A 22562-nucleotide genomic window follows, 5' to 3' on the forward strand; every position below is an offset into this window, starting at 1 on the left:
AACGAAAACTATAGAATCCTTAAAATAGACACTAAACAGAAATTTTATAGCTGTGTTTCTATTGAAATGAGTTATTTTATTTTCTCATTTTCCTTAAGTGTCTCTGGCGTGTTTGCTTATGTACAATCGGACTCTTGCTTTTGTAAGCAAATGGATAAGGACGGCAAATAAGCGGTAGACATAACACAACACAATACGATATTACTATTTCTACTATAAGTTACTATTCCCAAAAACATCTTTACTAACAATGTAACAACAATTAAAGCTGGTTTACGTACAACAACAGATTCTACGCAATTAATAAACCTGCTCTATCCATATTTACTCTGTATGTCGCGTGTGACAATAGAAAAAACAAATAAGTCTAAATCGGCGAAATGTGTGCTCCATTGCTGCACGTGTACAGAACGTGGTATAATTTTCTTGTAAACCTGTCATTGTAATCAAAACTAAGGTCAGGTGTCGTGAGGATGAGCCGAAACTGGTTTTGGGCGCGGGTGTTGACGTCATCGGAGGCTGCGACGCTATATAGGAGATGAGCGCGCGCATCACTTGACTGTATTTCGTATTGTGACCAAGTTCAGTGTCTGCAAGTTTTGAGTTACGATGCTCCGTTTGAGTACCTTCTTCGTCGCGGTAAGTGACTTTACGTTAAAATAGTTATTTTTACTGCAACTTCTAATTCAACTCTTTATTATGTCGTTTGTGGTTAAATTAAAATGCAATTGTCAAGGTTTTTATAGATATTGCATAAGATAACAAAAGCTGACAATACTGACATGAAATATAATGTTTATTTCATGGATTTATCATTATTGCAACAGTCAATTAATTGTTACTATAATTGAAGAACATATTATCTAAATTTAACGAGAATTACTGTAATAAGTATTTAACTTTCTGATTATTTGATAATTATAGGCAATAGTGTTTCAGATATCTTAATTTAAAACTAATGTTCCGATATTTTAAACTGGGTAATTTGCCCAATGGGTTTCTATATTTTACGTGAAATAAAATAAAAAATACCTTTTATTTTTATATTTTGCTCACATATCACAAAAAGTATTATCCGGTTCCTAGCAGTTAATTTCTGTAATAAAACATGCAGCGCTGTAACTGCAAATAATACTGGCTCATTAATAAAGCGTATCCAACGGAGCCTTGGGAGGATTGTATGATTATCATACGAGAAGGAAGTATTCTCGTAGTTTGCATAAGCAATGTCACTTCGGAAATATCATCTATAGATAAAAATATATAAATTTGGAGAGTCTGTTTGAATGACAAAATAACAGATTACTAAATGCATATGAGAGTATATTAGGTAGGCAATTTTTGTCCGTCTGTCTGTTTGTTCCGATTTATCTCTAAACTGGTGGACCGATTGTGACAGAACGTTCAACGGAAATTAGTTTAAGTTATAAGAAATAATTCAGGCTATTTTTATTATAGAAAATAAATTAGGGTTACGCCCAAGAAAATACTGTAGTATTTACATTTTTTAATGCATGCCAACCGAGCGGAGTTCGTTTTACGTAAATTCGTGTCATTGATGTTTTTTATTTAAAGTTACGAGAAAATTATTGATATAGAATATATTATTGGCACAATTTATACTATCCTGTATGGCAAACCAGTCATTATATACATCGCATGTCATGTATTGAGTTCCGGATTCGATCCAGGGACAAGCAGACATCGAATTGGTAATTTTTCTGGCTTTAGAAGTTTATTTACTGGATGTAAACTATCCATGACACCAAAAACATAAGGAACCTATTGTGCCTGTAAAAATATGTTGATTAAAAATATTTAATGTATGTCTGTAGTATTGCAGTTGTCAGTGTGTTGTAATAAGAATGACAAACAAGTAATATCTTCGACTTACTACTTCCACACATAAAATGCATGTTCATTGCTTCGACCATGGAGTATCGAGCATTGCCCTTCAAACCACAAAGAATACGGTAGATAGTAACAATAATAGTCTATAATTAGAAGTATCTGGTTATGAAATGGAACAATAGGAGTGCATCTATTACGTAACGTAAGATTGAGTTTTAATTGTATGGTAGGTAGTCATAAAAATATGAATAAGTTATAATTAAAGTTTTCTTTGAAGAATAATGTAGAACATATATTTGAGTAACATAAAGATACCAGTGAATTCTACCTGCATACATATTATTTGTAAAAATGTTTAAAATATGTACATTAATTATAGTTGCAAAAGTAACTTTAAATATGTGCCCATTGGTAACGGTAATCGCAAATTTAATAAACTAGTGGTATGTGTTGACCGCTGTTGGATTTAGTTTAAAGAGTGGTGGACAGATATAGGTACTGCCAGGAGAAGGATCAGGTGGAGCGCCTCGGATATGAATGTCACCCTACCACGTCATCCAAACCGGAACCTAGTTGCACTTAACACTGCTGTTATTAGGCACATAGGTGTGGCGGTGGTGCTCCAGAGTAAAACTACAAACGATATAATAATAATATGTTTCCGATGCCGTCGTCTTTTCCGTACATTAGAATGCAAAATATATTTTTCAAACGAACTTACTCTTTAAATGTTATTTCCTGTATTTCAATTAAACTGATTGTTAATTTGTGATGTCCTTGTAATCGATGTTTACTGAAGATTCACAATAATTTTGAATATTTATGTATTACTTTGTAAAGAAGGTATAATGACAGATATTTGACGCGTATGCACTACAGAGTATCTTTAATGTAGCTGTCGTTTTATATTCTTCCATTTCTAGAAATAAGTATAGATAAGTTCAGAAGTTAGGTAAGAAGTTTCAAAAAGCTGATTAAAGGACCTTATGATTTTTATATAATTTCTATTATTTAATTTGAATTAAGGTCGATTTAAGAATAAAATACAAGAGAATAAGGTCTTCCTTTTAGTTAAGAAAATATTTTTTGTGTATAAAATTAATATGAAATATACAGTAAAGCTTCACGGTCACGTTAATTGAAAATATTATAAGACTTGTGTAAATTTCCTTTATATACATACTTTATTTTGAGAGGAAGCTTTCAATCGTTTATTTGCACTTTAAGAATTTTAATTCAAGCTAACGCATTACACCATATTTAAAAATACAACAGCCCTTCCCATAAAGCGCCATGAGTTATCCTTAAGACCGATTTGCGAAGGGATTTCATTTCAATGAGCTGTTCGACCACATTTCAACACAAAGTGTGTGATCGTTAAGATAACGAGCCGTTTCAGAAAATCCCTTTGAAGGTTTAACTTATTTTTATTTACGGTAGTTGTTTAAAACATACATGTTATTAGTTCCATCGCACTAGCAGTGAAGAGAAACTTGTGGTGTTGTATGTGGATACAATACAAATATTGTATTATTCCTACTTTCCAAAGAAAATATAAAAAAATAGAAAGATCACAAAACCTACATAAACTAGCTTGGCTTAACTTTAGGTATGCCACGTATTTTCTTATTGGACAAAATTTCTAAAATATTTAAGTATTAGTAGATATAAGGAAGAAAAGTTATGCGTGTAGGGTCTTTATTTTTCAAAATATTTTATAGGGTTAGAACATGATTTAGTCATGACATTAAAACTTGAAATATTATTCTGTCTGTCTGTATGTCAATATGATTTAATATGAAAAATATATAACTAATTTAGATAAGAATTTCACACACAAACAAAAATTCAGTTAGGTATATGCTTTTATGTTTTTCGAACTCTGTAGGATTTCCACGTAGCGTTGTAAATACTTATTTATAGACATCATGTCATATTCTGCATGACATATTAATAAGACATGCTTTTAATTAACATGACACCACAAGCTATCATGACAGAATAAGAAGTCGGTTATAAAAACGTAATTTAATATGATAATGTAATTACACATCCATTCAAACATGACCAAAGAAACTGTGCAAATGAGTGGTTCTGTACGTCACATATATTATATGTATATAATAAACAGGGCAGAGTTCAAACAAACAAAAAGTTGTATCGTGATCATCATGTCATGATACAGTAATTGCTTTTTTCTGAATAATCACTACTTATATAGGAACTACGCAGTATATGTTTTACAAAACCCATAGAGAAATACTTATTTATAAACGTAAACCGGATGTAATAAATTTAATTAAATGTGCTATGTATGTACACATGTTCAATTTATAATGTGCATTTGTAATTTACTAATTAAAAATGCATTTACAGTTATAATATCACCATAGTTTAAATTAAACAGTCATATTAATTTATTTCTGTTATTTAATTTTGTTGAAATATCTAGACTATGGTCTTCTTAACGTTGTTGAAATAGTCATTATAAAATACAACTTGCAAAGAATATACTTAAAATATAACCAAAAATGAAATCGTAACTAAGAGTTTTATTTACAACTTTTATAAAAACTTGGTTTGTTGGCATTTAATAAATTGATGAAATAGATTGAATGATTAAAACCTAAAACTCAATAGATTTACAAAATTATGTGAACATTTTATTTTATTCAAACTTTAAGATGTTTATTAAAAACAAGAAATTCCGTTTATTTACAAACTTCAACAACATAGAACTATAATAATACAAAAATAGCATTTTATTTCTAACATTGGATACTTAATACTTATAAACATTGATATACATAACACTCAATTTGAATACAATTTATCAATCTTTAAAATTGTTTAACCAGTTTTACTAATTTATCGAGGCAGCAGTCAATTAATCTTCAGGTGATCTAGATTTATCTATTTCTCAGAACTGGTTAAATAAATTTGGAGCTAGCTAGTTTTGTTATAGAATTTCAATACATTTTCCGGCAACTAATTTAAACATTTAATTTGGTCTACGATACCCAATTTATTAACTTAATGTAATGTGCATAAATTATACTATTAAGTTTATTATGTTACTCTTTCTTTTTAAATGTCTTCCATCGAAATATATTGCTAAAATTATACTATTTTAACAATTAATGTTTGCTACGAAAGGGTCATATTGCTACGGTCACAGACAAGGTTATGAGAATTTAAAAACTTTAACACTATAATCTGTTGCTTATGCTTTTGCTTTCAAGTGACATTTGTTTTTATTTACGGTGTAACGTTGTAATAACTACTCAGTTTCTTAGAACTAATTAGCAAAACTGGACGAAAACCAAGAAAGACGTGTAGCGCAAAAATATTCAAAGCTTCCTAGAGCTTTTAAACGCTAAAGCTAAAGAAATTAGCTACACGAGCATATTAATGTAGAGTTATGGAATTATAACTATTGACTTTTACTTATTGTACAACAAGAATTAGGCAAGGATGCGTTATTATTCATTTTTCTTTATGGAGTTATTATATTAACAATAACATTGATTTAATCGATAGAGAACATAATTAAATCGACTACAAAAAATATATATTTTGCGAAGATGCACATGCAATTTTACTTAATTGTTTTACCATTTTTTGTTACCGAATGGAGTTAAACTCACAACGTGCTTAATATTGTGAGACTTCATTCGTTTTTTACCTAAACACATAATGAATTTTTGTATATATACTTATATTCGTAAAAACCAAGACCTAAGTCGTAGTTCACGAAGTAAACACGATGTTTAAGTCAAATTCAAAATTTAATTGTCCATTTATGCTGTTTTTACAACTAGAATAATAAAAGTTCTACAAACAGCTTTACGTGTCTATATTCTTAAGTTTTACATAACTATTTAATTTTAGGTGTCTATTTTTCTTAAACATGTCTAATAGTTTTGCGGTCACCAACAGTGTAATAGGTGGTCAGAGTCAAGGTCAGTGAGCAGGTATTTGTAAAAGGCGCGGTCAGTAACGGAATACGCACACGGATTAGCAAATAGATGATTAAGGTGGCTACCTAGTGATAGCTAATAATCACTTGTAGCTATTTGTGCAGATTCTCCCTGTAGTCCTGGGACTAGAATAGGGCTACGGTATCCCCTTCCTGTCGTAAGAGGCGACTAAAAGGGGATATAAATAAACTTGGCTGCAAAAATGTATTGATGACCTAGAAATTGGGCCTCTCAAGCGAAGAATCTGAGGTTCGAATCCCATGGACCTCTATTTTTAATTTCTGGAAAATAAAATATATTCTTAAAATAACGTGCGTAGTCGACTAATTCATACTTAGCCAGCACTGAGAACTATAGCTTAAATTCCTCCCACTAAACTGTGAGATTTGGGCCAGCAGTGAGACAGTAATGCTTTGACGACGACGACGTATTTCCCACTTGAGATCACGTTATTTTTCACAACTATGGCGGGTCTGGAGTTTACTCCACCACGCAGTTCCACGGAGATTGGTAGAGGAAAGTTATCTTACATTTAAACTTTACAATCATTGACGGATATAGCGTCTGCTGTCCAAAGATATATCTCCCATGCAATATTGCATTGAAGTGTACACAAATCTTATATTAATCGTAAGCGTTTGTAATTCTGACCGAATAGCCTTTTTGGGTGATCAGTCTGGGTCACTAGCGTGAGAAAATCAAAAGAATTTTTACTAGAACTACTATTAATAATGGGATTATTTTTGAGTGAATCCCTATTAGCTCTACTAGGTTTTCGTAGATGTAGTATGAGACATCTAGAGTACTATACATACCATCTTTTTTAATGACGAACCATATGACCATCATCATACCAGTCCTATACACAGAAGTTTCCGGGTTGGATCCCTAGAATCTTATAGATCTTAATGATGTCATATCTTAACGATGACTTTAGATTCCTGTTCAGGGTGTAGTTATTCATGATTTTGTCGTTGTGTCCATGCTATATTTATGATAGAAAGTGTCTATAGTAAGCCTATATTTAGCAATGGCTCATTAAATAGTTTGGAGCATTAGGCAAATTAATTCAACGAAGATTGTAATTTAAAATGGAGACATTTCTAATTAATGGAAACATATACAAAAGCTAACATTTTCAACTACCATTTTTATTGAATCAAGTTATACATAATTAGGTATGGATAATAATATTTTATTGCCTGTTTCTTTGTCCGTTCTTACGGTGACCTCTGTTTTACGATATGTAGCGACTATTAAAACTACGCTAATTAATTTATACGACTGATATTCGGTTTTATTTTAACAAATAAAACATAATTTATGTTGCAACATTGTTTGTACGCTTCACGTTGTATGAAGTATTTAATGGTTTCAAATATTATAGTTCATAAAGCCTGCGACTCCGTTTGCATTTCTACTTTTGCTAGTATGCACGATAACACTGAGTTTAAATTACAGGAAGATACGTCAATTGTTATATTTTGGATTATTTAAGTATTATGTAGAAGATTATCTTTAACAAAATTGCATCACAATGAGATCAAAATATAGCATCCTAAAAGTAAAAAATAATTTGTTAAAACGAATTTATAAAAAACGATTCATAAGAAAGTGATTTTTACAATGAATCAAATTAAATCATGTAAAGTGTGGGGGTAGCGCCGCTACGAACTACAAAGAGTTCTAACACTACTTTGTATAGAATAACTCTTGTCAAACTGTCCCTCATTTTAAAAATGTTAGCACGCACGTTCTTGCCGCGAACGTGTAAGATGTGGAATGAGTTTCCTCCTGAGGTATTCCCGGAGCGCTATGACTCGGGACCCTTCAAAAAACGTGCAAAAAGAGCTGTCATACAAAGTCAGCGATGCATTGGCGACTCTTTTGGTGTTGGAAATATCCATAGGCGGTGTTGACTACTTTCCATCAGGAAGAACGTCTGCCTAAAAGATAAAATTTTAAATACTTGTAAATCTAAAAATATCTACGGTTTCGACGTAGCGACAATGGACTTTGAAATTATTTTTTGGTAAAATGAATAAGTTTAATGAGTTAGCTTAATGTTTAAATGGCCATTAGCCATCTTTGTAAAAAATGACCATCGTCATCTTATCAGGTCCCGAAAAGATTAGATTCATGTAAGTTACTTTTTACGTGATTTTGGCTACAACAAAAAAGGTCATTAAGCATTCAAATGGACTTAAATCGACTACATTTATTTAAACGACATCATATTAAATTACGTAGTGACTGAGTTGCTTGTTCATAGTAAAGGAGTTAAAATGTATATTAGTTACAATCGCGATTTGTCCCTTGTCTTCCTTGAGATACATCGCGTTTCTCCACGCTTGACTTCCAGACTGCTTATTTCGACACGCAAGACTTTTCTGTGTCGAGTTTGAACAATATCATTCCTCGGTTAATGATAAACATATCACCAGAGGCTGTAGATCCGTTGAAAATTACCTGGTTATTATACCTATATACTTTCCATGATAGGTTTCTGAAAAAAATGGACAAATTCAGTTATTTGAAGCAGTGATAGTAAAACAAGCAAACAGCTTTTCGTTTTAATGTCATTAGTAAGATGTCGGATATTTGCATAATTTCATGAGTATAATCTACGGATGGTCTCTGGATCCCTTCATTACTCATGAGAATCTTCATTACTCATGAGATATCGTTATCTCAAATATAAATAAATAACCCAAAAATGTAAATGGAAATGCGAGCGTGAGAGCCTGCAGAGATATATTTAAAGGTTTGCAAGTTTCCAAGAATAAAACGAATGGATTGATAATCTTGGGAACAGGTAAATTGCTTGTCGGGACTTTTGCGATAATGTCGCTTATTCAATTTGTTTTGAAGAAAGAAAAAGGATTAATTCGTTGAAAACCTTTGATGTCCATTCAACAAATATAAATATAAATAAAATAAAATAGTCGTTGCATTTTTTACTATTATTTAAACAATAAAAATCCAGAAATAAATTAATTCTAATTTGCGGAATAAGATTTTTTAGTATAGATAAATATATTACGAGCAAAGAGATCAGTCTATAAAATTTACAGGCCATAGGCCACCGTGCAAGCCAAGTGCGTATTGGTAGAATTCACATACCTTCAGGTATACAGGTTTCCTCATGATGTTTTCCTTCACCGTTAAGTGATAAATAATTTGTAAACGTTGAAAAATCAGGTGCCTGGAATTCGAACCTCGGTCCCCTCGATTGACAGACCGAATGTGAACCATTAGGCTATCACTGCTTAGTTATAAATAGGTTACAGCTTATTTAGGAGTATTGCTTGGTTATTGTCTAGAAATCGAACAATATTGTTACTCGTAAACGTTTACAAGGACAGACAGTCGTCACAGTCGTCACTCATGTCAACTCTAGAACTTGTATAGGTATAGGTCCAAAACTAGTCGGAGTTTCTTCCAAATACCGCGAAGGCCTACAAAAAATAATAGATAATGATTCATACATTATCGAGACGTATTTTACCATTAAATAAATATTATTGGCTGTATTGACCGTTGGATGATACTTAAATACATCTTATGTAACTTATCTCAATATCTCGTAAAACTTGTGGGGATTTCCAGTTTAGACCGCAAAAAATGGTCAAAGAACTTTTGTATACATAATTATTTAATTATGTGGCTAATAGCATAGGTATAATAGTTAATTTAATTATCGAACTGGCTGTAATTTGTTATGTTGTCCAACAATATCCCGTACTCTATAGTTCTTTCAACAAATAATTTAATAATCAGAATATGTTATATAGAATGCCATATAGCATATTCTGATTATAAAATTATTATATAATAGTAACTCTGGTAACTAACTAATAATAGGAATATAATTATATTCATTGAGAAATACTGAATTGCTCTCAAATACAATGAATTTTCATGTTGTTCGGCATGATAAGCATGCATGTTAATATAAAAACCGTCGTCTCTATATAGGTACATATATTAAAATATTGTGCTATCCTTTTTTATACATGCCTCAAAAATATTTGAATACTTTTTCGAGTACGTTACGAGTTACGTAGTAAGTGTTAATAGTATTTTGTTCATCTTTGTAATATGTGGTTTAGGTAAATGTCTAATAAATAATACTTACGCTACAAGAATCAACTTCAAAATAATTTATCCTTTCTTGAAATGTCTATATCCTGGTTCGTCATTATTCATTATATCTTAAATTGATTATGATTTAATCAACTTAGACTCATTTATTTACGAGGAAAACTAAGGTGTGATAGTTGTTTTTGAAGGAAAATAATGATGTCAAGGAACAAGTATATATTTGCTCAAAATTAATGTATTCTAACGTTTTTTTACGGTTTTCTTTGAAGATTCATTCATTCTGGTAACATTTTTGTAATGGATGCTTTTTTATATTTTCGACGTATTTAAATGTTACTATGTTTGTATGTTCTATATTTTATCATTTTAAAAGTGTATAAATAAAATTATGTTTATTTATAAAACAAATCTTCACCATGGAGCCAAACAAAGCTAAGTAACGGCATAGAATTATTATGTCCTAAGTATTACATGACGTGTTTAGCTTATTTTAGTATTGTATGCTTAAGTAATAACTCCTCGTCCTTGCCGTGTGGTCACCGACGCACTTGTACTAAATACTCCATTTACAGAGTTACTCTTATATCATCTGTCATCAAGGTTAAGGACATATTATGAATAGCTCTGCAGATATCAAATGCTTTTTAACAAACCGATCCTCGGACGAGTAAATATAGTAATGCGATGAATAGATGATCTCTTTCCTTTAGAAAGTCGATTAATTACTCATGTTATGTCTCTACATTTCTATTAAACTTTTTTTAATATTATCTGAAATCTTAAAAAATATAACCCTTTTAAACATAATTGGCCAAGAGCGAGTCGAAACAAGTTCGTTCCACCGCTTCGTTACCACCCAAGTATTTTTTTTTTTTATTTTTATTATTTGTTATCATCAATCTCTCCAGCATTAGAGTATTCTAATGGGCTCATAGATAAATTAATGATCGATCATTCACTCCTTCGCTGGTTTTATCATTAAGTTGGTAGTAATATTTCTTAATTAGATCAAACGGATGTGAAATTTAAGTTTCTATATTAATGAAATAATCTGTCTGATGAATGATGAATTAATGAAATTACCTTCATAATAAAGATGGATGTTGGTATTTAAATCTGTATTATATTACAAACATATATATAGGATCAGCGAAAAAAAAATTAGTCACGATAACCACAATTAGTCATATCAAAGAGTTTTTGTGGGTTTGGTTTTCATATTATCCACTTTGTTGTACCTAGTCACTAGGTGGCACTAAAACACATTAACTTCTATACCTTTTATTCTTGTCAAGAAAAATAAATAATAAGGTATATACAAATTATATTTTCAAACAAAACCTTCTACAGACATTCATTATTTTATTAATTCAAGGATGTTAATATCAAAACCAGTATAACCAACATTAATTCGGTTAAATAATTTATTGTCAGGTAACACGAGAATCCAATTATCCTGGAAACCTGTCGTAAATAATACAATGTTATAAATATTTGCATTTAAATGGGTTCTTTGGAAATCCTTAGAGGGCAATGACATAAGGTTGTAATCTAAATATTTCTCTTAAGGAAATGAAGTGACAATAAAGCATTCAGCTCAGTTAGGGTCCAGGTAAGGTCCGATCAAAAATAAAGCCAAACATACCTAAATAAAAGTTAGATTTTTTTCATTATTCTTTAGTTCATCTATTTTTACTTCTTAATTTTTCTACTCTTTACTTCTAATTGTTCATTACTTCTAATTTCTTATTTTTTACTTCTTAATTTAATTTAATTTTCATTATTACTTAAAGATTGCTGTGTGTTTAACTAATCATACCTGAATACAGGCATTTGTTTGATTGAAATCATTAAATTAAAATCAATCAAACGTCACAGAATACACTTTATTGGCAATCTATCATCATCAATCAATACATGTCAAAATCTCGTGATGCCTAGATCCTCGTATGATGTTATATATCTATTTATAGATTTTAAATTATACGTAAATAATACCAATGCGTAGCAAAGGTTATAATGTTAATATTGTACTTAGAGCTTTGGATCCCTACACTTTATAAAAAATAATAAAGCCTTGAATCCAATCATGTGGTTCAAATTCTAGAGTTTTTTCAACTTTAATAATCTCGTATGTGTGATTAAGTGCCATTGAAATGTAAAAAGAATCAGAAATCAAGACAAAAGTGAAAAAGAAATAGCGCAAAGGCAAAGGGTATATTTTTCAAAGGATAGATTTGCTAGGTCTGGTCATCTTATGTTAAGAAAACTTCGATAGCGAGGTTTAGGATACAAGTAGCGCCATCTATTGGCGAGATGCAGGAGTTTGCCACAGGTGCGCTTCATATCCTCCTTCATCTTAAGCATTGAATATATTATTAACAATGTAAGCAATACGTGTAACATCTTGATAGGTAAATAATACTTAAAACGAATAATCATAATCATACATATCCTTACAGATTATAAAACAAATTTCTATTTGTTTGTCCATTTCTTCGTTTATAACTGAAATACTGATACGATTTTCAGAATATTTTTGTTAATGGAACTACGTAATCTGGCTTAAATCTCCCGTGGGACTAGTAGATTCTACTCGTCCCACCGGAGATTAGTACATTTGTAGTAAAATATATTCCACTTCTCTCAATTATTAGAAGTGACCCGTATTTGGTAGTAGGATATTTTTATATCCCACTGCAAAACTCTTTACTTTCAAACTCTTTTGAGTTCTGGCTACCATGTTGCCGCGGTTGCAGTCACGCGCTTAGATTATACTCAAAGATGGTGTTAAGATAAGCGCAGAGGCAATTAATTTTGTCTCGAGAGATCGTAACTCAATTGATTTATGAGTCACATATGATGGATATGACAGACTGAATGTGATTGGAAATGTGAAGGTACTTCGCAGATTTTATTGAATACGACAATTACCTCTTTATGTGTTGCTACACACGAAATGCCATTTTGGCGAATGCGACTAAATTTTTTTGAATAGTTTTTTGGCGCTTTTTCCAAGTTATGTAGATAGTTCGAAAAGTGGATTTACATCTTACAGCAGAGGCAATTAGTTTTGTCTCGAGAGATCGTAACTCAATTGATTTATGAGTCACATATGATGGATATGACAGACTGAATGTGATTGGAAAAGTGAAGGTACTTCTCAGATTTTATTGAATACGACAATTACCTCTTGCTATACAATGTGTTGCTATACATTTTCACGAAATGCTATTTTGGCGAATGCGACTATATTTTTTTGAATAGTTTTTTTGCGCTTTTTCCAAGTTATGTAGATAGCTCGAAAAGTGGATTTACATCTTACACTAGATAAAGTGTTCTAATGTAGTACTTAAATGTACTTGCTGCATTAAGCCTGTAAGATCTCACCTTGTTCTATGTAGAGGCCGCCGATAGCCACATAACATTAAATGATCTACGCAAACAGGTGATTTCTGGGCATTTTGCTTTAAAAAAATGTATGTGCTATGTTAGAATAGGTCAAAATATTTGGGGGAGAAATAGCTGTCTAAAAGAATAACTTAAAAGAAGTTACATAAGGATACAAAAAATGTCAAACATTTTCATTGCATAATCTGGTAATAGAATTGCATAACACTTTAGTTAGTTAATATTGTATGCACATGAGATTATAAAAAGCGAATGTTTACCATCGTGTGTGTTTGTCTAGCAGAGTAGACCATTACTATGAATACAAACATACGAAGATCAATATTAGGATGACGACATCTCGTGAAATAACTCGGACGTGTCCACCGGGATCCGGTTTATCAATGACTGTCTGATCTTGGCCTCTGATTCAACGGATTTTGGAATACATTGCATATTTTATATTTAAATTTGGACATGTCCTATATGCGTCAGAGAGAAGAGGATACGCAAAGTATCGTTTAATATTTGGATATATGTGTGACAACGCCATCTGTTGTCAAGTAATTGAACTCCTATAATACAATGTAAATATATATATTTTTTTATATAATATAGGAGTAGCAGACGAGCATGCAGTCCACCTGATGGTAAGTGGCTACTGCCGCCCATGGACATCTGCAATCAACCCCAGAAAGGATTAGATATTCAGCGCAGCGCCTAACACTGCTGTTATTAGGTAGAAATAGGTGTGGCGGTGGTGCCGCCGGAGTCGAACCACAAAGGGTTCTACCACCTTCAAAAATTAAAATTAATATTAATTAAAATTATGTGTAGAACTTATGAACTTAGTAATGTGTAAAAATTAAAATTTAATTAAAATTATGTGTAGAACGAGGTAAAACGATAGCAATTACGATATTAAGAGTGCTACTGTTATTAAAATTATTATTTAATGTCATTATTTTATTCCTAAGGCACTCAAAGGTGTAATAATCGCGTGTATATCGATATACACGCGATTACTACTCCTTTACACACATAATATAATCTTTAGGTATTAAAACAGCTCAGTCCATTATTTACATGAATAAATCCTAAGAAATGATTTTTTATTTCCAGGTGGCGCTGTCCACGGCATTGCCGCACCCAGCAATAAATGTCTTTGAGCCCATTCTAACTCCAGAAGAAGCCCAGAAGTACTTGAACAGCCCGCCCTTCACAAACCCTCAGCTGTCTTCACGTACCGCTGTTCTGCCTTTGGTAGGTATTCCAGAATTTTCATACAACAGCTGTTAATGGCCCATTACTAAGCGCAGGTTTGTCCTAAAAAGTGATAGCTAAATTATTGTTTGAAACAGTTCTCGCGTTCCGGTATAAGAGTGAATATCACTGAAAAATAGCTGATTTACAAAGAATTCAAAATAAAATAATAAAAATCATTTTTCAATACCACTTTCTAACACCTACTTTTAAAATATATACAGAAACTAAGCTTATGAATATAAAACAATTATATATTTTCAACACATGTATTCTTATTCGAAAAATATTAAAGGGCATTCTCCACACTAACTTATCATTTACGAAGTTGAAAGAAACGACCAAGCGATCGACGCGTCGAGCGAGTTTTTTAGCAATACCTAAGATTCGAACTAATTATGGAAAAAGAAATATCACCTTTGAAGGAGCACAGTTATACAACAAACTTCCAAAAACTATAAAGAAAACTGACTCATTTAATGCATTCAAAGTTAAACTAAAGGAATATATTACAAATAATTACCTAAGCAAAACAAGTTAGTAATAAAATGCATTAAATGAGGGTAGCAGCGGTCGATTCACTAAACGAACGACTAATATATTTAGCTAATAATTGTTCTCATGTAAGTGACTGTAAGTCTTTATGAGAAATAAATTCTTTAAACCCATATCACATGATATGATGCTCGCATACACATGAGGAGATTATCTTAGTCTTCAAAAGTATCAAAGACATTTCAAAAAGTTTCAAAAGATATTAGGTTTCAACTCTGTAGAATCCCTATCCTTAGCATAGCTTACTTATTTCAAACTAAAAATAATGTATGGTCCGCGTTAAACTGCTAGTTCGCTCTGAAGTTGTTGCGAGTAGGTGTAGTCATACAATTTGCTATGGCGACGCGATTCAGAGCGGAGTAGTTTTACTCGGACTATACCCCTCATGAAATTAACTTTTCAAAGTAGTAATGCAAATGTGACCAACATCAAGTGTGACTCCGAATCTACTTACGGTTGATAACGGATTTAAATATTTAAATGTCCACTTATCGTCATTTATGGTTATAAATGTATAGTATATATGTCTGTTTTTTTCAAAAGTTCGTAATTTGTTGTTTTCGATTGTAGGTCAAATACAACGACCCTAGGTTTCGTTCAGCAGACGCCGGCCCCACCCTCGGCCACTACTGGAAGAACGGACATGAGATTGAAAACACTGATGACTACGTAGAGGAGGTGAGACTCAATTTGTGTTTATATTATTTCCCTTTTTTAACACTTGTATGGTTTATCTTAGAGTCCTCTCATAATGAGTTCAGCGGAGAAATTCATAGTAGTTTAGTAGTGACAGTAGACTAGTGGTCGAAATTCAGCTCAAGTCAAATTCACTTGGAATATTTGTAAGTAGATATTTGTGCATTAAAATTATGGTATCACTTCCTTTGAAGAAGAGAAAACCTACATGAAGAGAAACCACATGAAGAGAAAACCTACAGATATGGCTGATACTTCTTGAAAAAGAGTAGTCACAAGTGTATAAGATTCCCATTCTCACTTGGTCAGTGTAGTAGAATTCTGAGAGAGGGATACTCTGAGAGGAAACTCGTGTCCAGCCGTGGGACAGAATTAAATGGATGAACATGATGACGAAGAGATTCTTTAGTATTCTTAATAGTCGTTACTTAATTTAACTAGAGATATAAAATTAATATTTTATTGGTTTTATCACAGTCGGTGGTTTTTACACATTATAAGACACGTCCATATATGACCTAGTAGCGACCTATTAAAGCTATAAAGAAGAAAAAATAGTTTTACTAATCTATGAAATTTATTAACAAGGAAAATTATAGTTTTATTGCGTGTTATACGAACGGGTGCGCCGTTTATAATATTTTCTTGTTTTGTTAGTATTGTTACAGGTTTTTAATTAAATTAAGATTATTCATCTATACAATTATAATAAGCTTTTACCATCTCGTTTATCAAGATCGCAAAATAAGTGGCATTAATAAAGTTGGTTTTTAGATTTTTTATGTCTAGTATTATAATTGATTTAAGTCTTACTTTTGTTTAAGTTTTACTTTACTTTTGTTAATAACTTCAATTCTCTAACAACTATTATTTTTTGTACGTGATAAAGTATCTGCCTGTTATCGCTATATTATGAAATAGGATGTTTTCTACTTCCTTCGTAGTCTCCTATCGGAGGCTACTGCGACTAACTATTGTAGTCATCTCCATCTATTTCACAATTCTATTTCTCTACGTTGATTTGTGTAAAATAAAAATTTGCAATATTTTGTAGAATGAAAAATCATTTTCTATTAATTTTGTAATGTTAGCTGGCAAATTACTGGATTTTTAAGTGTATATTTTTGGCACATAGTCAATCAATGTTTTTGTTGATCTTGTTGTAATATATCGATAATATTAAATTGTATAATAATTGTATAATATTATATTTTTTTTTTATTTTTAATTTAATTAGTATCATATTTTTATTATTATTAGCGAGGAATAAAATAACAAGAAAATCTATCTATAATGAAATAAAATTAACGGTCTGTCTTTGCTAGTGAAAAGCTAGAAAACGTTAAAATATATTTATACGATTTATCACGAATGCAGATGCAGATATATGCAAATTAATAATAATACAGGTTACGAATTAAATTGTATAATATAACTTATGAAGAAAACTAACTGGTCTTCTACTCTCTAAGAATCCGGACAGTTTTATTTGTACATATCCGAGAAATAAAACTGATCTCTTACAAATGTATTTGCTTTCTTTAAAGGTTTACGACGCATCCCAATACCACGGTCAGGACGGTCTGGGTGCTTATGTGTATGGATACCAGACTCCCGAGTCATCTAAGCAGGAAAACAGGGTGCACTCTGGTGACGTCACCGGCTCCTACATCTTCAAGGCTGGCAGCAACAACGACCTCATCAAGGCAAGTATATCTTGATTACTAAGTCCAGGGTTTGATCTTCGATCAGGCAGACTAAATTATATAACTAGATTTTAGGTTTGGGTGTTTGTGTGTGTAGGGCAGCAACGGTACAGAGATGAGATATCCTTGTGTGACGCTACGAGCGTATAATACTTAAAAAAACAGGAACTTTATTTAAATAAAAGTAATAGAACCCTTCTTGTTTCTATTATGGGGCATCACTTTTAATACATGATTTATAACAATGGCATAAAAGGTTCTGTTACAACATTAAGCCAAAGAGTGCGGCGATTAATATCTTACATTATTCTTCCACATTTACTAGCTTACAACGACACTGTTCATCGAAAACTATTACTCCATTCTAGGTTCGCTACTGGGCCGACAGCCAGGGATTCCACCAGGAGGACAACATCCCCAAGGTGGTGCTGAAGCCGGTGGAAGAAGCTGAAGACGTGCGCCAGGCTCGTCTCGCCCACGAGAAGGCCTGGAAGGAGGCCGCCGCCGCTGCTCTTTTAAACCCTAATGCCCAGTACGTTATCTTCATAGAATAAATATATCATAAAGCGTTCTACACTCATTACCTTAATATTTATGAAGTAAGTGAGTCATAACGCTTTTTACATTCATAGAATTAGCAGCAGCACTATTCCTTTAACATGTGAATGTCGTTAAAGATGTTTAGGCAATTGAATCTGGAAGATCGGCAATGGCATCTCATGAAACTATTAATCAGAATGCTCAGACAATAGGTGTAACGATGACAATTCACCCAGTTTTAGGGCACGTAGTTGATAGGATTGAATTAACTTATGTGTCTAGTGAAGTACTTACATCAAGACCTATTCCAGTTTAAAGGACGTGGTGAGGAATAGGCATATTTTTCCGAAGCTATGTAAGTGAACTTACACCTCAGATTAGCAAAACATATGTGGCCGTCCTCAGGTAGGAATCTAATCTTATCTGATGTTGATTATAGATGTCCATTTACGGCAGTAGCTACTTACTACTGGACTGCATGCTCGTTTGCTACTTCTATATTATAATAGAGTTTCTTTCGCCGCTTCTTCTCCATACTGAAACACCTTCCGAAGCGGTGGTAGTTTGTTGTCTTTCAAAAAGTGTTCTATATGAATCAATTTTGAGTAAATGAGATTTAAATTTGAATATATTTCCAGGGGACTATACAACGCCCAGTACGACTACCAGCCAGCCGCTTCCGCTCAGCAAAGCGTAGTGGTCGCTCCTCCGGAACCAGCGCGTGAGGCCAAGGCCTACCCTGTCGCGCAGGCGCAGGCCTCCTACCAACCTGGACCGGGTTATGCTAAGCCTGGCGCTCCTGAGAAGTACGAAGAGCCTGAACCCACTGTAAGTGTCATTTTTAATAACTTTTAATAAAGGGTTGGGGCTGATGTTATTTTACCACCAAAAGTCCATCCAAAATACAAACCAAAAATTTATTTCAAATCGATCCCAAAATTATACCAAAAGCTTTTTGTAGTTGGTATAAAATGTTGTACTGTAAGTGGAGATTGCCGTCTATGCACATCTGTAACCAAACACCATATAAGTAGATCAAGGGATCTACCCGAAGCCGATGTCAGATATGTTTCCATCCTGAGAACTAAGATGGAGGCCTCATATGTAAGTTAGCCGACAGATTTATGGCTTCTGATGAACGACTGAGATGCATTCATCAATGTGAACTACAACTTACTCCTCGCGGATAGCTACGCATCCCTGGGTGTAAAACGGCGTGGATGTAAAAGTAACATGTTTTCTTTCCCACCAGGGTCCACCTCACGGTTTCTTCTACAGCTTCAACTACCCTGTCTCCATCATATCGCCCAAGGACAACCTCCAGGGAGACGCCCCATCTCACCAAGATTTCGAAGCCACCTACGCTAAATCTAACGCATAAACAATCAATATTCAAAAATCTTAGTTCCGCCAACAATGCAAATTATATAAGCATGTAAATACATATCTTCGGCTTTAAAATCAGCAGTCTATCAATCAGCTTTAATACATTCAAATAACACTTTCGTTTTTTATAACCGAAGAGTGAAAGTATAACGGCTATATTGCTAAAAATAGCAGTCCACAAATATAGCAACTTAAACAAAAGGGAATGCTTACTTGGGTATGTGATATCTTTAAATATTAGATTAACTATGATACAGGATGTACAGTTATGGAAACTTCATTGAAGTCGTATTTAGATTCGTAAATCGATTTCTAATCGTAATGTAAACGAAGCTAGGATAATCACCGTTGCCATTTTAGTGATGTAGGTTAAATAAGCTATTATATATTCCTTAAGGCTCGTCTGTGACCAATTTTAATGCGATTTAACAGGAATCAAAATGTACAGGTTGTCATAAATCAGATATTATTGAACATTTTATTTGATATTATAATATAGTTACTGAATAACGTTGTTTCAATTCGTCGTTGAATTTTACTGCGCCACAGTTTTTTTTATTTATAGTAAAAATATTGTTAATTAAAAATTCCCCTGAATTTGAAAATATACTTCTTTCGTGTTATAATTGTAGTTATGTTTTTCTTATTGTAAGATAATTCATTTATAATATTCATTAAACTACCAGCAAATCGTTGCAAAAGAAAATCGCAGAAATATAAATAAAATTGGTTTGGTTAATAAGATCAGTGTTTGAAAGTATAACAGTAAATTTACTCATACCTTTTGATCTGAACAGAAAAAAATTAAAATTTATTAAAGTAGATATACATAAACCATTGTAGATTATAGAAAAGTAAACGCATAGAGCTCTCGAAATCCCAGATTAAAATTAAAAATAGAGATAATACGAATATTCTTACATATATCGATATGTGTATCATACACAACTATAGAGAAAAAACATATTATGTATAATTACAAAGATAGAAGCAAATAAACAGGAACGTTGTGAGCTCTATCTGTATTTTTCTATGATCTGTGTAATGCTGTTAGACTTTTTACTTTAAATTCAAATATAGTAAGCCTGTACATTGTAGTTAAAAATACGTACAGATTTCATAATTATCAATGTTATTATTTCGTGGTTAATTATAAGTTAAACTCTTGAACCTGCTCTTATTTTTATATTATTCTTCGTTACCACGTCTATAATTCTAGGTGCATCTGGTATACAATAATTTGTATGTGTATTATTTTTAATAAAGATATTTGCAATTGATGTTGTGTTTAACTATATTTTTTTACTTAAAATATAATTATAAGATAATTTGTTTAATACTTCAAAAGTTATAATTGTTTTTACGTCATTATATACTTATTTTATTGCACTTTTAGTAAATACGACACATCAACCATACTATGTCCATTTAGATCATAATATAGTAGATAGTAACGAAGATTTAAACTCTAGTAGTAGTATTATAGTTGAAATACTTGGATGGTAACAACAAAGTTTCATCACAATCGCATAAGTGGTTTAGACGCCCGTACAGGACAAAGAAATATTATAACATTTTAAAACAACTTATATGATCTACACATCTATGATCTACACTCATATGTAAAATTAAAAACGTTTATGTTAAACGCAGTGCATCCCATACACATACACTACTATCCTAACTGTACTCACCTAAAAAAACAGATTGCGTGCATTAGAATTCGTGTTTCGTTTTGGAATTTGATCTAGTAACCAGACGTCGACTGAATTTAGTGTTGAAATTAACTTTTAAACCAGTACTCATACCGTTAACGGGCCTGCTTTATGCACTAAGGTTCGGTCGGTAATCGTAGTTAGTATAAGTTGATAAATATGTATATTTATTTATTTTATTGGTCTAATTAGAACGGCCGCCACTTACTCTAACTAGACAGATCTAACATTGAGACATAAATATTAATATAAATTACATCTATTAATATAAATTATGAAAGGCAATTAATACTATAATTGATAAGTTCTATATATTACAGCGAGGAAATTTTTCATATTGAATTAACCTGCGAATATTCAATTATATAAAATTGTACCACGCTGTGTAAAGGTTTCTACAATACTCAAATACAATACACGCTTGTAAGCTGAATATATCAGATCTTAACATTGCTATTATAAGATAGAATTAGGCATAGCAGTGGTACCTCCGCAGTGCGGCTATAAAATGAAGATATAATTATAGGAAGCTGAAAATAGATCTCAGTAGAGTCGTAGATTTATTGATATAAAATGAATGATTTGAACATTTTGACAAATATTAAAAATGTACCCCAAATCAATATACTCAAATTATTTATTTCAAAACTCACACTTGAATAGGCAAAACGGGTCCATCGATCGGCATCATTATAATCGGCCTCATTACATTTTGTTTCCTCTGTATTTGGTTCAATATTGACTTCAAACCTGCTTCTGGTACCGCTTCCTGGCTACCTTGGAATGGTCTTCCAATGATAGATATGATGCTGCCAATCCCACTCGCAATCCCGTTATACGCCCAGGATATCGTGTCTGGCACGTTGATCTCGATCGGTAGAAATGGTATCGCAGAAATGATTTCTCCTATAGACAGCCTTCCATTCGGTACTAAGAGGATTGTTCTTTGTGGCTGAGGAAGCATAGTTTGAAACTCATTCTTATTTTGAGAAGCTACTGCTTCTGCTTCTTCTGATGCAGCGTCTATTACGATAGAATTCAAATCATCTTCGTTTTCGAGGTTCGTGTTTATATTTTTGTGGACGTTTTCGTTATGTTTTATTCGTTGGTTAATGTTTGTATTCGGGTTGAGTTGTTGGTTCGAAAGTAGAACCATAAGTGGCTGAGGTTGGTTGTTCCTGAAAATTTATTAAATGTTGTTATTTTGGATAATCAGATTATGATACCGTACAGGCTTCGTGGGATTATGATTTTCAGTTTAGGGTGGAAATTGTTATAACTATCCACAAACAGAAAAGGAATTATACTTTGTTCCGTCCTTTCTCTACTGTCCTTTTCTTGTGAATTCAGTTACCTACTGAGTACGATTGAGTATG

The 22562-nt window shown here is 32.3% G+C and overlaps 2 protein-coding genes across 2 annotated transcripts in view; one reads left to right on the forward strand and one right to left on the reverse strand.

The window, feature by feature from the left end:
- LOC140750667 (uncharacterized) overlaps positions 1-2728 on the reverse strand; it is a 14840-nt gene extending 12112 nt beyond the window's left edge. The window contains exon 1 of the mRNA XM_073084345.1: positions 2573-2728. The gene's annotated coding sequence lies outside the window, so the exon portion shown is untranslated. The remainder of the gene's footprint in view (positions 1-2572) is intronic.
- Positions 484-20751, forward strand: Cpr67B (Cuticular protein 67B). Its single transcript, XM_073084344.1, has 7 exons — positions 484-639; positions 14448-14588; positions 15714-15821; positions 17387-17545; positions 17914-18077; positions 18724-18913; positions 19338-20751. Exons 1-7 carry the CDS (start codon positions 610-612, stop codon positions 19464-19466), a joined length of 921 nt encoding a protein of 306 aa, XP_072940445.1. The 5' UTR covers positions 484-609; the 3' UTR covers positions 19467-20751.
- The last annotated feature ends 1811 nt before the right edge of the window (positions 20752-22562 follow it).

This window comes from Epargyreus clarus, unplaced genomic scaffold (genome assembly GCF_041222505.1).
Source record: "Epargyreus clarus isolate Ecla_fem2 unplaced genomic scaffold, WU_Ecla_fem_2.2 ptg000021l, whole genome shotgun sequence".
In the NCBI taxonomy this organism is placed as follows: Eukaryota; Metazoa; Arthropoda; class Insecta; order Lepidoptera; family Hesperiidae; genus Epargyreus; species Epargyreus clarus.

Excerpts from the sequence above, each read along its gene's own strand:
- Cpr67B (XM_073084344.1), top strand. The coding sequence starts at position 610 with ATGCTCCGTTTGAGTACCTTCTTCGTCGCG. Across the intron at positions 17,546-17,913 it reads GCAACAACGACCTCATCAAG|GTTCGCTACTGGGCCGACAG; the intron begins GCAAGTATATCT and ends ACTCCATTCTAG. Across the intron at positions 18,078-18,723 it reads CTTTTAAACCCTAATGCCCA|GGGACTATACAACGCCCAGT; the intron begins GTACGTTATCTT and ends ATATATTTCCAG.